General features: G+C 45.5%; 1 protein-coding gene across 3 annotated transcripts in view; it reads left to right on the forward strand.

The window, feature by feature from the left end:
• Nucleotides 1-14,807, forward strand: part of ralgps1 (Ral GEF with PH domain and SH3 binding motif 1) — a 342,472-nt gene that overhangs the window by 129,654 nt on the left and 198,011 nt on the right. For all 3 annotated transcript variants that reach the window (XM_039764462.1, XM_039764461.1, XM_039764463.1), the window contains exon 6: nt 4,773-4,856. In XM_039764462.1, coding sequence (XP_039620396.1) covers nt 4,773-4,856 — 84 coding nt within the window. The remainder of the gene's footprint in view (nt 1-4,772; nt 4,857-14,807) is intronic.

Raw genomic sequence — 14,807 nt, forward strand, 5'->3', positions numbered from 1 at the left:
CGTACTTTTCATGTTCATACCTTTCAGTTGGCCGACATTTCTAAAAATCCTTTTTTTGCATTGGTCTTAATTTATATTCTAATTTTCCGAGATACTGAATTTGGGACTTTCATTAGTTGTCAGTTATAATCATCAAAATTAAAAGAAATAAACATTTGAAATACATCAGTCTGTGTGTAATGAATGAATCAAATCTACAAGTTTCACTTTTTGAATGGAATTACTGAAATAAATCAACTTTGTCATGATATTCTAATTTTATGACTGGCACCTGTATATGCGAGCTTGGCCGTTCCCGTTTACCCGGGAATTACAACAGTTTCATTCACGGGAATGTGGGAATGAAAAATGTCCAGAAATCCCGGGAGCCTGGGAATGGATGCCCTAATGCGGATGCTGGTCCACATTTTCAGTTCATTTTATGCCACACTTACAGGTCCTTATTCTGAAATGCCCGCCTGCCTAAACCCTGACCCACATCAGGCATGTTTCCTTGTGCTTCAATAGCCTGATTTATTCACCGAAACCTGATTTTCCTAAAATGCTATGTAAACCCTTATTCCAGTTAGAGAAAGCAGGTCATTGGCCTCTGAGAAACCTTACTAAGAGGTGGATGTCTCCACGAGTAACCCAATTATGTGGCCGTGTAAAACCAAGTCACTAATTAAGAAAAGGGTTAAAATGAAAACCTGCAGCCACTGGGGCTCTCCCGGACCGGAGCTGGGGAAACCCCTGGCTTACAGTGTTCGTGCCCTGAATAACTTTCTTGCCGAACACAAGTTGTGTTAAGACCTGGAGTCACTCATTATGGTTTAGTGGAGCTGACAGAGAGTCTGTTGCTGCAAAACAGGCACCCTCACAGGTAGTGTGGAGTGAAAGGCTTTCTCATTTAGCCTCACTGGCTAAGTCGTTGTTTTTTAATCCAGAATGCCCGAGTTCGAGTCCCACCGCTGTCATGATGGGCGAGCAGCACAGAGGGACATCTCCCAGAATGAATTTTTGGTGACCTGTCGTCATTCAACATGGTGTAGCGAGGCTGAAAGAGAGGGCCTGCTGCTGCTGCTGCCTTTTACTAGGTAGACCGGTTGGTCAATAATAATGAGGGGTTCTTCTTTAGCCCACCAGGTTAGATCAGTTCTTCTGTAATCCATGAGTACCTGAGTTTGAGTCCCACAGCAGTCACACTGGGCGTGAAGTAGAGATTGTTAGTGCCCTGAATAACTTTCTTGCTGAACACAAGTTGCGCTAACACCTGAAGTCACTCATCTTGGTGCAGTGAGGCTGGCACAGAGAGTCCCTGCCAATGTAGACGAGGCACCCTTACAATGGGTTGCCTGATTGGTCGCTAGAACTGAGGGGTTCTCCTTTATCCTCCAAGACTAAATCAGTTGTTCAATCACCTAAAGTGTTCGAGTGTGAATCCCACAGCTGACAGCGAGGACAAGCAGCTGAGAGGATCATCACCCTAAGTGACTGTCTTGCCATAGACAAGTGGTGCCATGATTGGTGTAGCAAGGCTGGGAGAGAGAGAGCCTGCTTCTGTAAAACGGCCACTTTCACAAGCTGAAGCCCAGCTGGCCATTGGGTTTCAGGGAGCTTCCCTTCAGCTCCCCCGGCTTAGTCAGTTGATTGCTAATCCAAAGACTCCGAGCCGCTAGGGACGACAAGAAACCGAGAAGGACGATGTCCTGAGTGAATTCCTCCCCGGAGATGCTGGGGCCTCTCTGGACGCCAAGGCCTTTCCGTGCTATGAATTCTTCCTTTGATGTGAAGTGTTACTCTCAGCTGGCCAGCGGGTCTGCAGAATGTCTGCTGTCTGCTCATAAGGGCGAGGTGCAGGTTTTTATTGGGTGCTTAATAACTTTAGCAGCCAAACTGCTCTGTGAATCCCTCAGAGAGAGAAGCCTGGTGTCCAGTGGGTGCTAACTGCAGGCCCCTCTTGGTGGCAGTGGCCTCAGAAAACTGCATTCTATAAAAGTGTGAGGGAGCAGCACTGGTTGTTGAGCAACGTAGCAGGCCTGCATTGCACAGGTGTGATCGGGCGTATTAACACAGTGACCTGTGGCACAGTGGCAAGTAATTAGCCTTCACTTTATTTAATGAAGGGGCCAAGTGTGCACCTTGTTTTCCCAAAAATTGCAGAGGCCGGAAGTGCCCACAGAATGAAAGCAAGAAAGAGTTTGTGTGCCCACTTTGTATGCCAGGGTGTCAGTCCATGTTTTAAAAAATGTGAGTGGTGGCTGCGGGGTGACACAAGTAGCCTTGTGACTTACAGTCTCTAGGTGGCCACCATGTCTTCATAAGGGTGACTGGGTCAGAGACCAGAGAATGTGATGCAAGTAAGGGCTACAACTTTGTGAGGAGCCACTAGGGGGAGGACTTCCACTTTTTTATTGCATATGAGAGTTGCACAGTCGGCCTGGGCAAGAGAAAGTTGGCATTGGAGGCAGCATGAGGGGCTCTGTATTGAGATGAAGCCATTGTTGTTGCTTGTGCAGTCCATTGAGTGTCCATTGAGATTGTGGGGAGCAGGATGAGCCTGGGCTGGGGTGTCTCTCTGTGCCCCAATGCACCAGCGACCAAATCTGAAGTAGTTCTGCTGCACCTCGTCACTCTGAGCTTCCCTTTGGTTTTTCCATTATTTTAAAAGGCTTTAAAAGTTGTTTTCTTTTATTGTTTTATGCTATGAGAGTTTTATGATTCTCTTTTTATGGTTTAACATGATAGGAAGCACTGGACTTGGCAGCGAGGAGGCGCAGTTTCCATTCTCCGCATGAATGACTTCCACATATTAAATTGTGGGCAGTCCAAGTCAAACACGCAGAAAGCGGGCGCATGTGAAACTCTCGGCTTTCCGGTTTTAAAAAATGCAGGCAAAGCAGAAAAAAAAAAAAAAAAGGGAATTGTCAGCAGAAAAGTCGGAGCTCCGCGCCGCGCTGATTATTATGATGATGATTTGATTTTTTCCAGCTCATGTGCAGCGTTGCTTGACAAATGGCCACTGTTTGGTTTGCTTTCTTTTTAGCCTCATGACACACTGGATTCTTTCTCAATTGATGTCATTGTTGGAGGCCTCGCCACTTCATGTTTTTTTTTTTTAATTCTTTTATTTATGTATTTATTTATTTATTTATTTTTTGTGTGTGTGTCTTATATTTGGTCGGTGGGCACACGCCAGGCCTGCTTGACATCATCCATTTTTCCAGATGAATTTCCAGCCTCTCCGCTGACTTGACAGGAGTTGACACACTCTGGCCCTTGACGGACTCCTGGTCACTCTCACGTTCACTCCTTCTCACTCTCTAAGTCTCCGTCAGTCTCTCTCTCTCTCTCTCCCTGTCACACACTCTCTTCCTTACATGGTTCCTTGCACTTTCCCTCACTCTCATTCTGCCTCCGTCTCACTGCGTCTCCACTCCTTCATCCTCTTTCTCACTCACTCCCTCTGTCTTTTGCTTTCTGTCTCTCTTTTACACGCTCTCCCCACTGTCTTTTTCTAGCTTTTATTTACTCTGCCTCACTCTCTTACCTTTTTCTATCATTTACTCTCTTTCACTCACACTCTCTCATGCTCTTTCTCTCACTCTTCATCTCTCACTCTCTGTCACTGGCTTTGTCTTTCTCTCTTTCCAACTCAGTGTCTTTCAACAAGGCCCCCTCTTTCTCTTGCTAGGTTTCTCCCACTTACTCCTTTCTATCGATCTCTTTGTCTTATTCTCACTCCCTCTTTCTCACTCTAATTTTTTCCTCACTCTCTTATTCTCTGTCTTCTTTTCTTTCTGTCACTGTCACTCGCTCTTTCTAAGTCTAATAACTTGTCTCACTCACTTTTTCTCATTTACTCTTTCTTGCTTTTTTCTGCCTTTCTCACTCTCTAAATGTGTCTTTTTTTCTTTCACTCTCATTCTGCATCTACTTTTCTTTCTTTCTGTCACTCACTCTAACTCTCTTTCTCTTTCTGTTTATATATAACGTATATATATGTATATCTCACTCTCTCCCCCTTTCTCGTTCCCATTCACCCTTTTTCTCTTTCCCACTCTCTCACATTCTTTTCCCCTCACTCTATCATTTTCTCATTATCGTACTCACTCTCACACACACATGAATCTTTTAGCCTCGCTCACTCTTTCATACTATGACTTTTCACTCTCGCTCTTTGTTCTCTCCCCCCTTTTTCTCTCACTCTGTACATTGTTCTCTTTCTTATCACTCTCATTTACTCTCTCTCACTGTTGTAACACACTCTTTCACTCTCCCCATCTCTCTCACTTCCTCTCACTCACCCTGACTTCCTCACTATCTGTCATTAACTGCCACAAACTTTCTTCTCTTCACTCTTTTTTCACTCATTTGCTGTCTTTTTCTATCACTCCCTAATTCTCTCTCTCTCATGCTTTCTTTAACTCTCACTCACTGTCTTTTTGTCTCTGTTTCTCTCTCTCTCTCACTCTGTCCTTCTGTCTGTTTCTTGCATTCTCCCTCTCTTTTCCACTCACCTTCTATCTCTCTTCTTTCTCACTCTCTTCTTCACTCTGTAATATTTCCTGTCACTCACTGCCTTCTCTCGCTCTCTATTTTTCCCATCATTCTCTTCCTCTTTCTCCCATTTTTTTGGTATCTCACTCTTTCACACTCTTGTTCACTTTATCTTTAACCCTTGCTCACCGTCTTCTCGCTCTTTCTCTCACTCTCACTCTTTCTCTCACCTTTTCTCTCGTTCTTTAACTCTCACTCACTGTCTTGTCTTCTTTTTGTTTTTCTCCCCACAGGAACTCGCCAGCTGCGGGTGGAACAGGAAGGAGAAGCACAGCCTCGCTCCTAACGTGGTGGCCTTCACAAGACGTTTCAATCAGGTGAGTGGGCAGGAGGGAGAAGCGAGTCACTGGCCGGTGGACTTTTGTTACTGTTTGCCGCGGTGTCTTCCAGTCCTTGGTGATCACACAACAGCCCCTCCTCACGTGTCCTTGATTATGAATGGCCAGCGAGGTTTCCTCAGTGACCCTCAGTGACGTTAGACTGTCCAACTCCATGCCCCGGGTTCACCTGCTTGGTGCCTAAATGTAAAAAAATAAAAACAAAAAATGAGCAAGCAGTGAGTGCAGAGGAGCACGTACAGAAAGGCACTATATAAAGTGCATATTGCATGTGCTAAGAGTGTTCACCCAGTCAGCCCAGTGGCACTCCTGATTCGGTGAATTAAGTGAATTCAGCAGTGAATGTTTATGTTACAGACTGGCGTTTTCTCCTCACATCTTCAGGTCATTGACAATAAAATCACCTCTGCAGACACAATGCCTCCTCTTCTTGTTAACATTCTAAATATCAAGATGTGCCCACCCCAGTGACTTGGGGCGAAAAGCAGCAACACACCCTGGATGGAGTGCCTCCCCATCACAGGGCACTTCAGGCACACATCCACTATCGTCAAACTCGGCCATTCTGGAGGGTCCGCTTTACGTAATCCGCAAACACTTCAGAGTAGGAGAGATGGTACACAGAACACTGGAAGAACATGCAGACTCCAAACACGAGACTCAGGGCTGGTGACTTTAATGGTCAGCGTTCATACTGCTTAAATAGTGGAACTGTCGATGAAATTATCGGTGGGTTTCCGACTTGAAAGGCTAAAGTGGCCACCACCTTGAATTGGAGGAAGTGATGAACATCGCATTGGGCACACATTACATAGCATCTTGAGGGTAACATGCACTCTGCACACTGTGGCCAAGCCAAGTCTTGAACTCAGGGTCCCTTGGGATGCTCCCTCTTAGCTCCCACTACTGGGCTGCATTACCCATAACCCTTATAATGAAAGAAAGCCTGCAATGGGCTTCATTACTTGATGGTCAGCATTAGAGGCCTTGGCCCATTGCTACAGGCAGAGCCATTCGGTGTTCATACTGCATAAATATTATAACTGAACTCTCTTATGGATGGAAACTTCCAGAATCCATCCATCCAGCCATTTCCAAACTTGATTCATCTAACTGGGATAAATGGATGGATCATTAATTGTGCACACTGAGGAGAACATACAAACTGCACACACTAACCAATCAAAGACTTAAACCACACTCCTTTGAGCTGGGAGGCATCATCCCTAACCCCTGTGCCACATTCCATAGAGAAAGTCTCCAGTGGGCTTCACCTCATTCCTCATTACTGAATGGCCTCAGTCCACTTCCTCAGACAGACCCATTCAGTATAAGTATTTAAACTTAGTACTTGTATGGGTAAATCACAGCATCCATCTATCCATCTCAATCCGACACGGTCGATGTGAGGGACTGCATCCCATCCAGGGTGGGCCTCAACTGGCTACCATGCTAAACTGAAATAAGCGTGTTTAGGATAAGGAACGGATGAATGGAAGGATCAGTGATTGTGCACAAGTCGCAGAGCATCTGAGGAAGACGTGCAAACTGTACACAGTGACCAAACCAAGTCTCGAACCCGTATCCAAGGAGCTTATGAGGCAGCATCCCTAACCACTGTGCCTCATTACTCAAAGAACGTCTCCAGTGGTCTTCACTCCGTTTCTCATTACTTCAACTTTATCAATGACCACCCTGCCGCCCGCGGCTTGAGGAGACCTCAGAACACATGAGATTTCTCTGGGCCAGTTACCCTGGGGTCCTCCTCTGTGTCCATTTGGACGATTTCTCCTTTGGAGTGACATTTGGCTCATTTGATCCAAGGAGACCCAACCCTGAATGCGGTCAGTGACCGTTATAACAGAGACGCTCTTATCAACATGGTGCACATAAGGTGCAGGAAGTGTGGGTCTCTCAGCTGCTCTCGATGATCGAACGCATTGCCCATAGGTTGGCTTTCTTTCCCTGTCTCACCTCCTGACTGATGTGCTTTTAGGGATGAATCCCACCACCCACTTTTGGGGTCCTATTTGGTATTGAAACAAGCAAAGGAGGGCTCAAATCTAAACCTGGGTATCTTGTGGCAGCCAAGCAAATGAGGGTGTGGCATTGGCCTGCCTGTGTCTCACTACTAGAATGGCATACACGCCTCCATAAGCTCCACACAAATGCCCAGACTGCGTGTGGCAGAGTGGCCCAGTGTGGACGTCCTCATCGTCAGGCACGTTTGACTATTTGGTTCACCTCTGTGTTTACTTCGCTTTGATGAATTGGTGACCCCCCTCAATTTGCCATTTGGACCCCAAAGAGAAAGCGATATATAAATGTAAGGAATTATTATTACTATTTCATAGACTGTGCATGTTGCAATCAAATAAACCATATGAGGGCCTCGGGTGACATGAGGTGGCACTCCAGAGGGGTGGCCAGGGGGATATGGGAGTCAGTTTATGACCAATAGGCTAATGGAAACCATTCCTGCTATCCCAGGATAAAGAAGAGCTCAACTTTAAAGTTGGGTGTCTGCTGGCAGTCAGACAGATTAGGGAGTGGCATCAGCTGTCTTGTGTTATACCACTCGAGTGACATACCTAGTAGTGTGCCCACCTCCAGTAGCTTCTCACAAATAACCAGATTGTGACTTCTGTTAGTGGCAGGGTGGCACAGCAGGTGACGCCCCCATTGTCAGGCTGTGTTTAATTCACTGCGATTAAGTGGCGCCCCCCCCATGTGCCAGCTGAATCACAAATGGATTTCATAAGCACAATGAATGCATACTGGAATAACACAAACCGCGCAAGACCCTCTGGTGGCATGAGGGGGCGCTCCCAAGTAGCCCTGGTGTTAAACGCAGGCATGTCATAAAGTAGCTCTTATTAGTAGGAAGTCAGCACTCGGCACTGAGAGGCAGCACAAGTGCTTTGGGCTTTTTTCCTTTTTGTTCTCACTCCCTCGAGGGATAATCACATTCACTGGAAGACGACTTGTAAAGCGTGCGGCCGTAAAATGAGACGCGAGACACGTTGCAGTAATTTAGCACTTTTCTGTTGGAGCGAGACTCTCCGATCGGTGGAATTAGAATTACAGATTGCATGTGTTTAGTTTTATTTCACCTTTTCGCCATGGAATTATGAGGTGCCTTCTATGGGATTGATGTTTCCTGTCACAGTAGTAGAATATCCACTAAATAAAGTTAAAAATGACCCCCAGACCACCCATTATCCTGCACTTCCAAAACTAGCAGCTGAAGGATTGCTTTGGACGTTGGCAGCCATATCATGAGAGGCACATTTATAGCGCCTAGGAAGCTGTCCTGATCAGTTTAATGATGTATATATCACCTTTAGGGGAGTCGCAGTGCCACAGTGGTTAGAACTGCTGACTCGTATATCCATTGTACTTGATTCAAATCCTAGTCTGGTAATGGTGAATGGTCTCCCTCTGATTTTGTGGGTTTTCCTCCCATACCACAAAGACATGCCTGTCTGATTATTTGGTTACTAGCTGTGCTACCCATCAAAGACAGACTGAAATTGAAATAATCGGTACAGACTCAGCGTTCACATTTAGGGTGCACAATTCAATGCGCATGTCTCTATTATTTGCCATTCGCTATGGGATTCGTCAAATCATTGTTGATGTTTGTGATGTGCCATTTGTTGGAATGATTGAGACATAACAACTGGATGGACACTCAGCCAGACATGCAGACGCTTGTCCTTTTATTTAAGATGGATTATAATTTGACTGCGTGCTACTCGAGTAAGTGAACTCTGCAGTGGACCGATGTTCTGCCTAGGCTTAATTCCCAGCTTGGGTCTGATGCTGTTGGTGATGAGCTCTGGTCCCCCACGACACTGCAGAAGAATAAGTGGGTCTGAGAATGTTTGGCTGTCATTCTTTTAATCTACACAGCATAAAGATTAAACCCTGAAGGGGATGGATGTCCTGTGTGGAGTTGGATCCTGCCATGTACTTGATGAAAAAATCTATCTATCTATCTATCTATCTATCTATCTATCTATCTATCTATCTATCTATCTATCTATCTATCTATCTATCTATCTATCTATCTATCTATCTATCTATCTATCTATCTATCGTGACAGTGAGGCTCTGATCCACCTCTTGAACCCTCAGGTATCACGCTGGACTCTAAGTGAAGATATAATTAGTCTTCTTTTATTGTCCTTTACGTGCACCAAGCACCCTCTGCTACACACTATTCATATGATAAATAAACTATTAAGCACAATAGCAATAATCAGTTTTCCTCGCCCTACTGGAATTCTGGGCCTGTCCACGCTGTCGGGAGAGCTCCTCCCGGTGGCCTAGGGGTGGGACTGGAACTTGAAGCCAGCCATCCACCACACTATCTATCTTGCCTACTATACTAAAATTAAATTCTATCTATCTATCTATCTATCTATCTATCTATCTATCTATCTATCTATCTATCTATCTATCTATCTCATATAGTGCCTTTCTGTAATGATGCCCATCTCATGGGGCTTTCCAAATTGTTCCCTGATTCTTTTTTTCCACGACTGGAGCATACACAGTCCCTCAAGCCGTTGGTGTCTCCACCACTAGGGGGCCCCATTGTCTGCAGGTCACACAGAGGGTCCGGTCCCCTCCTTTGTCCCCATGCACGTAGGGCTCCTGTGGCTACCAGGGAGCCAACAAGGGCTGCATTCACCTTTTCTCGTAAGTCGTGTTCCAGGCCGGGAAGCAGTTAGCCCAAGTACCTGCTTTATAGTTCTTTTTTTTTTTTTTTTGGCCTTACACACAAAGTGAAGTCAGAAGCGCCTTAAATAAACAAACATGGGCCGCTTTGGCACCGGAGGCCCACATTTCCCACTTGCAGCGGGGTGCCATTAACCACTGGCTGACGCAGCACTCATTTAGTGAAGAATTCTCTTGAAAACTGCAGTTGGAAAATTAGGAGGGGGAGGGCGTGGGGTGGGGGTTGGGGTTTTATGTCTTTCAGAGAGGTGGATTTGGCATTTTTATGGATTCCTGCAGGAATTATCCCGTGGTGTGTTACACTTCTCATTCAGGCTTTACTGCTTCTTTGTTGTGCTTCCCATCTTCTTATTATTAATTTGACTTTTTTTATTTAGCAAAGACCATCCTGTTAGGATTGCTCTAAACCTGTCGTATGTGGGTGTCGCCATCGGGTGGCAGTGCTAAGGTTACCTGTTTTAGTAGCTCTTATTACTTCATGATTGGTCTACTGGAGGTCCTACTGCTTTACCATTAACAAGGCCACAAGGTAGACTCCTTTAACAGTAACAAAGAGACTGGACTCCTGCATGGACTCTGCATGTTGTCCCCATGTCCTCGTGAGTGTCCTCTGGGTGCTGTGGTGTCTTCCTACAGTCAAAGGACAAGCAGCTTAGATGAATAGGCATTGCTGTTTTGGTCCCTGGAGTGTGTGTGTGTTTACCGTGTGATGGACTGGCACCCTGCCCAGGGATTGCTCCTGCCTTACGCCCATTTCTTGCTGGTATCTGCTCCCTGCTCATCGGGTTTGCTAATGGAAGTATGGATAGTGTGGTCATTTGGAATACAAACTGATATGGGTGGGAAATAATAACAGGCCCCCCAGGATTCAGCAAACCTCCCCTTCTTGTGGAAAATGCAAATGGGCAGAGTCCATGGCGGGATGCAAAATAATGTGGGTACAGATGTGGGTGGTGCCAGAGGTCAAACTCCTCCCATATTTAGCAATTCTCCTCACACTAATCCAAATCCTCTTATGTGATGCCATCTACTGTTGAATTCTGCTCTGTACTTGTATTTCTATTGCACTATTGTGTTATATTGAGGATGACTTATGTTCTGTTCTGCGTATTGTATTCTTTTTGACACCCACTGCACCCCCAACCTATCTGGAAAGGGGTCTCTCTCTGAACTACCTTTCCCAAAGTTTATTCCATTTTTTTTTCCCCTAGAAGGTGTGAATAAAATCAGCTTCGGACACACGAAAAGGTTTGAAGCAGCCACCCATATATTATACTTGGCTGCAAAAGGTTTTTTAGAATTCGCACAGATTTGCACAGTTCGAGTTCTCAGTATGAACTGATTTCTAAAGGCAAAATGGCGTCTTTATAGACCAGGTCCCGGAACTGATGTCATCTTGGATGCCAGGAATGAAAGTGATGTTTTAAGATGGCGACGGAACCAGAACGGACATATTTTGGGGCGGCAGAACCGGAAGTGACGTCTTTTGGGGCACCAGAACCGGAAGTGACGTCTTTTGGGGCACCAGAACCGGACGTGATGTCTTTGAGGAGAAATCAGGCAGGTTTTCCCGTATTTGGTCTGCAGAGATAACAGTGGATGGTTTAGCGCACCCCGTCACCCACTGGCTTGGCGTGGAATTACATTCTTTCGATCTACTCAGCTTCCTCCTATTCACACGTGTGTGACAAAGGTATATTTTATGGGAGTTTTACCTAGTCCTCCTAGAGAGTCAAAGCTGTGGGGGGCTGTTAAAGCCCATTGTGGCACTTCTTGTGTGATTTTGAGCTACACAAAAATAAATTGTTTTGTATTGTACACTAAAGGACATAAGATAGGTTGGAGACTGATGTGGGTGAGGCCAGATGTCAGACCCCTACTGCATGTAGTAATCCACCCACTGCAGTACGCTGAACATAATAAATCTGACAAACGACAGGAGACCATCCAGCCCGTCAAGCTCGTTTGTTTAACTAACGGCTAAGCTTTCCCAATATCTCAGCCAGATCCTTCTTAAAAATCGTCACTATTGTTTCTGCTTCAACTCCATGGCTTGGTAGTTTGTTCCAGATTTCCCCCAGCTCTTTGCATAAAGAAGTGCTTTCAGACTTCAGTCTCTTTAATTTCCATCAGTGTCCTCGAGTATGTGATTCACCATTAAGTTGAAAGCTTTTGGCTGGATCTGCTGCATCAGTAGCTTTGAGGATTCTGAAGACGTGGATTAGGACCTCACGCAGTCTCCTCTGCTCGGGGCTAAACAGGTTTAATTCTCCGAGTCTGTGACAGTGTGACACGTCCTGAAATCCTGAGATGCACTTGGTGGCTCTTCTTTGCATGGCTTCAAAAGGTGCTTGTATTGTTGTGATCCACAACTACACACACCACCCCAGATGTCGTCTCACTCCTGTGTTATGTAGTCTGAGCGTAACATATCTTATATCGTATGATAGAACCTAACATTTTAGTTGCCCTTTTTATTCACTTCTTCACTTTGATTAGACAATACAAACATTGTGTCAACAGCAACCCCTAAATCTGTGTTTCCTGTGCCCCCATCTTGCCCTGCGTGTAGCACCTTGCACTTTTCCACCTTCAACTCCATTTTCCAAGTGTTTGTGCAGTTCTGAAGCTCATCCAGGAACTCCACTGATGACCTCAGTCCATTCTCCTCTTTTCTCTTCTCTTATCGTCTCCAGCTGGTAAATCAACTTGAGCTCCGGTTTTGCAGGTTACCTCTGATGCCTGCAGCTTCTTTGAAAGTCGACATAAATTATATCATATTTGCTTTGTTTTTGTCCAATACTGCACTTGCCTGTTCAGATTTCTTTGGCAGGATCATTAACTCATGCTGGCCGTTATTTGGTATTTTATTTTATTTTGGTATTTTATTTTCATAGAGGTACTTTTCTCATTTATTTCTTATTATAGTTTGCATAATTTCCATCTGAAGGGGGCTTGCCTCTCTGTTCGTCTGTGTACATTAGAGAATTGTGCAGAAAGAGACGTTACCCGTGATGCATCCTGAGGGAGGAAACTGCACTGTCCCTGTCCCGGGAATGTCTAATTGCACAGTTACTCCTGGACGAACTGGAATGGGACCCTGTGGTATAGCGGGTCCACAGCTCACGTCATAAAGGCCATTTTAAAAATGAATCGCTGCACTCGCGGCTTAGCGAGGGGGCGTGGTGGTGTGTGGCTGTGCGGTTCTCAGGGAATGCGTGATGCGGGCGAACCTCACTTAAGTGCACAGGTGAGGAGTCGTCCGCATCCGTAATTGTTCCCAGGAGCCGCTGACTGCCACAGGTGAATCACGTCCCCGTTATAAACAGAAGCGTGAGGCGGTTAGGAGGAGAGAAAAAAAAAAAGGAAAATAAAACGAAGGTTGCAGGACGCAAGCGAGGAGAGAGAGAGCCGGTGTGAGCGAGCGAGTGAGAGAGAGAGAAGGCCCGCAGGCAGGCAGCTACCTGGACAGTAAGCCCTAGCAGGGGTGTTAGGCCAACACCTAGGACAGCTGGTAGTGGTCGCATTTAGTAGAGAGCGGGAGTGACCTGAAGAACGACGGCTGGTCGAGTATGGCCGAGAAGGCAGCGGGTGTCAGGAGGCTTGAGTGATGGCCTTTGGGGAACCGAAGTCTCAGTCTGGGGGAGCGCAACCAAGGCCAGGGATCGGGAAGCCTCCAGACCAGTAGAGTGGAGAGAAGACCCGCTGCTGACAGGGCGACTCTCCTGTTGTGTGGCCCAGATGGGAGAAGCAGGAGAGCCGGCAGGTAAATAGAAGACACCAGCGTTATGTTAACCTCGTAGTTTTAAAGGACTGTTGTTTTTCTATTTATTGAATTTTTAACCTCCACTCAGGATTATTTATTTATTTGAAGGTTTGAAAAGCACTGCACTTTATTTAATTGGGACACTGTTTTATTGTTTTTAATAAAAAGCACTTAAAATTGCACCATCCCCTTGCTCCATTTGTTGTGCCTCACTGCCATGCTCGTCGGTAACATCACCGACGGTGCAGGGTTCAAGGGCCGCCGGATGGACGATGGGAGACAGACCCAGAAGAGCCAGTACCCCGATGCACTATTCAGTTTAGTGTGGACTACTCCCGGGAACTCGTTCACTCGAAGCCAGCAAGGACACAGGGCGTCTCGTGTTCTGAGTAAAGGATGCCCTTTCGGTTGGCAGGAATTGCTGCAAACTGGAAAAGTAAAGGATGACAATCCAGGGTAGTTGTCTCAGGGACTGTTCTATTCTGGACAGCCTGGAGGAACAATAGGAATGAGGATGCTGAAGGAAACAGCCAAACTGTGCTGACTCTCATGGCGGGACATCCTTACTTTAGAAACTGGGAGGTGAAGAGACTCACTTTTTCCACCACAAGGGTTAACACCACTGAAACATACATGTATTGTGTTTTTCTGTAAAGTCCCTACCTGGAGGCTAAGCCTTAAGGAATGGAACCAAGTCCAGACTGTAACAGACTCCATTTTGTAAAGGACAAAGACAGTTGGGATGCCACGGTGACCCTGTATATTATAAGGCAACTTTTCAGCAAATAAAAGAAACGTCATTCAGGATGCAAGCCTTAGATCACACTATCCAAGATGGCGACACTTCTGGTTAAATGCCAGCCAGGCAGAAAGAGGCGGGTCCAAGGGGATGACACAGGAAGTGATGTCAGAAACGGTAAAGGTTGTAAATCATCAGATCTGTAGAGAAAAGGCATTACAGTGCCAGCCTATAGACCAGTGATTCCCAAACTCGGTCCTGGGGACCCACTGTGGCTGCAGGTTTTGTTCCAACCAACTTCCGTTTTCATTGAACTCTCAGCCTAATTAAATGAGTAGTTATTTCCCAGTTTCTGAGTTTTTAAGTGAATGTAGAAATTACAAACTAAGTTTGTTTGATTTTTATTAAAATGTAATAAGCAGTTATATGGGGAATGTACAATTTTTAAAGTCATTAATCGCATTTTCAACCAAATTTTCATTCTGCTGTTCTGGTTATTTAATTGATTTTTACTAATTAGCGGGTCTGACACTGAATTTGTTGCTGCATTCATCATCCCAGGTGTCAGCTGGTTGTTAATTGTCAATATTAGGGGTAAATGAAAGGAGCAATCTACACAGGAAAAGGAGAAAACAAGAGAGTTAGTTCTCGTATTTATTTATTTCTACTTAACTCACAT

Source organism: Polypterus senegalus, chromosome 9 (assembly GCF_016835505.1).
Source record: "Polypterus senegalus isolate Bchr_013 chromosome 9, ASM1683550v1, whole genome shotgun sequence".
Taxonomy (NCBI): Eukaryota; Metazoa; Chordata; class Cladistia; order Polypteriformes; family Polypteridae; genus Polypterus; species Polypterus senegalus.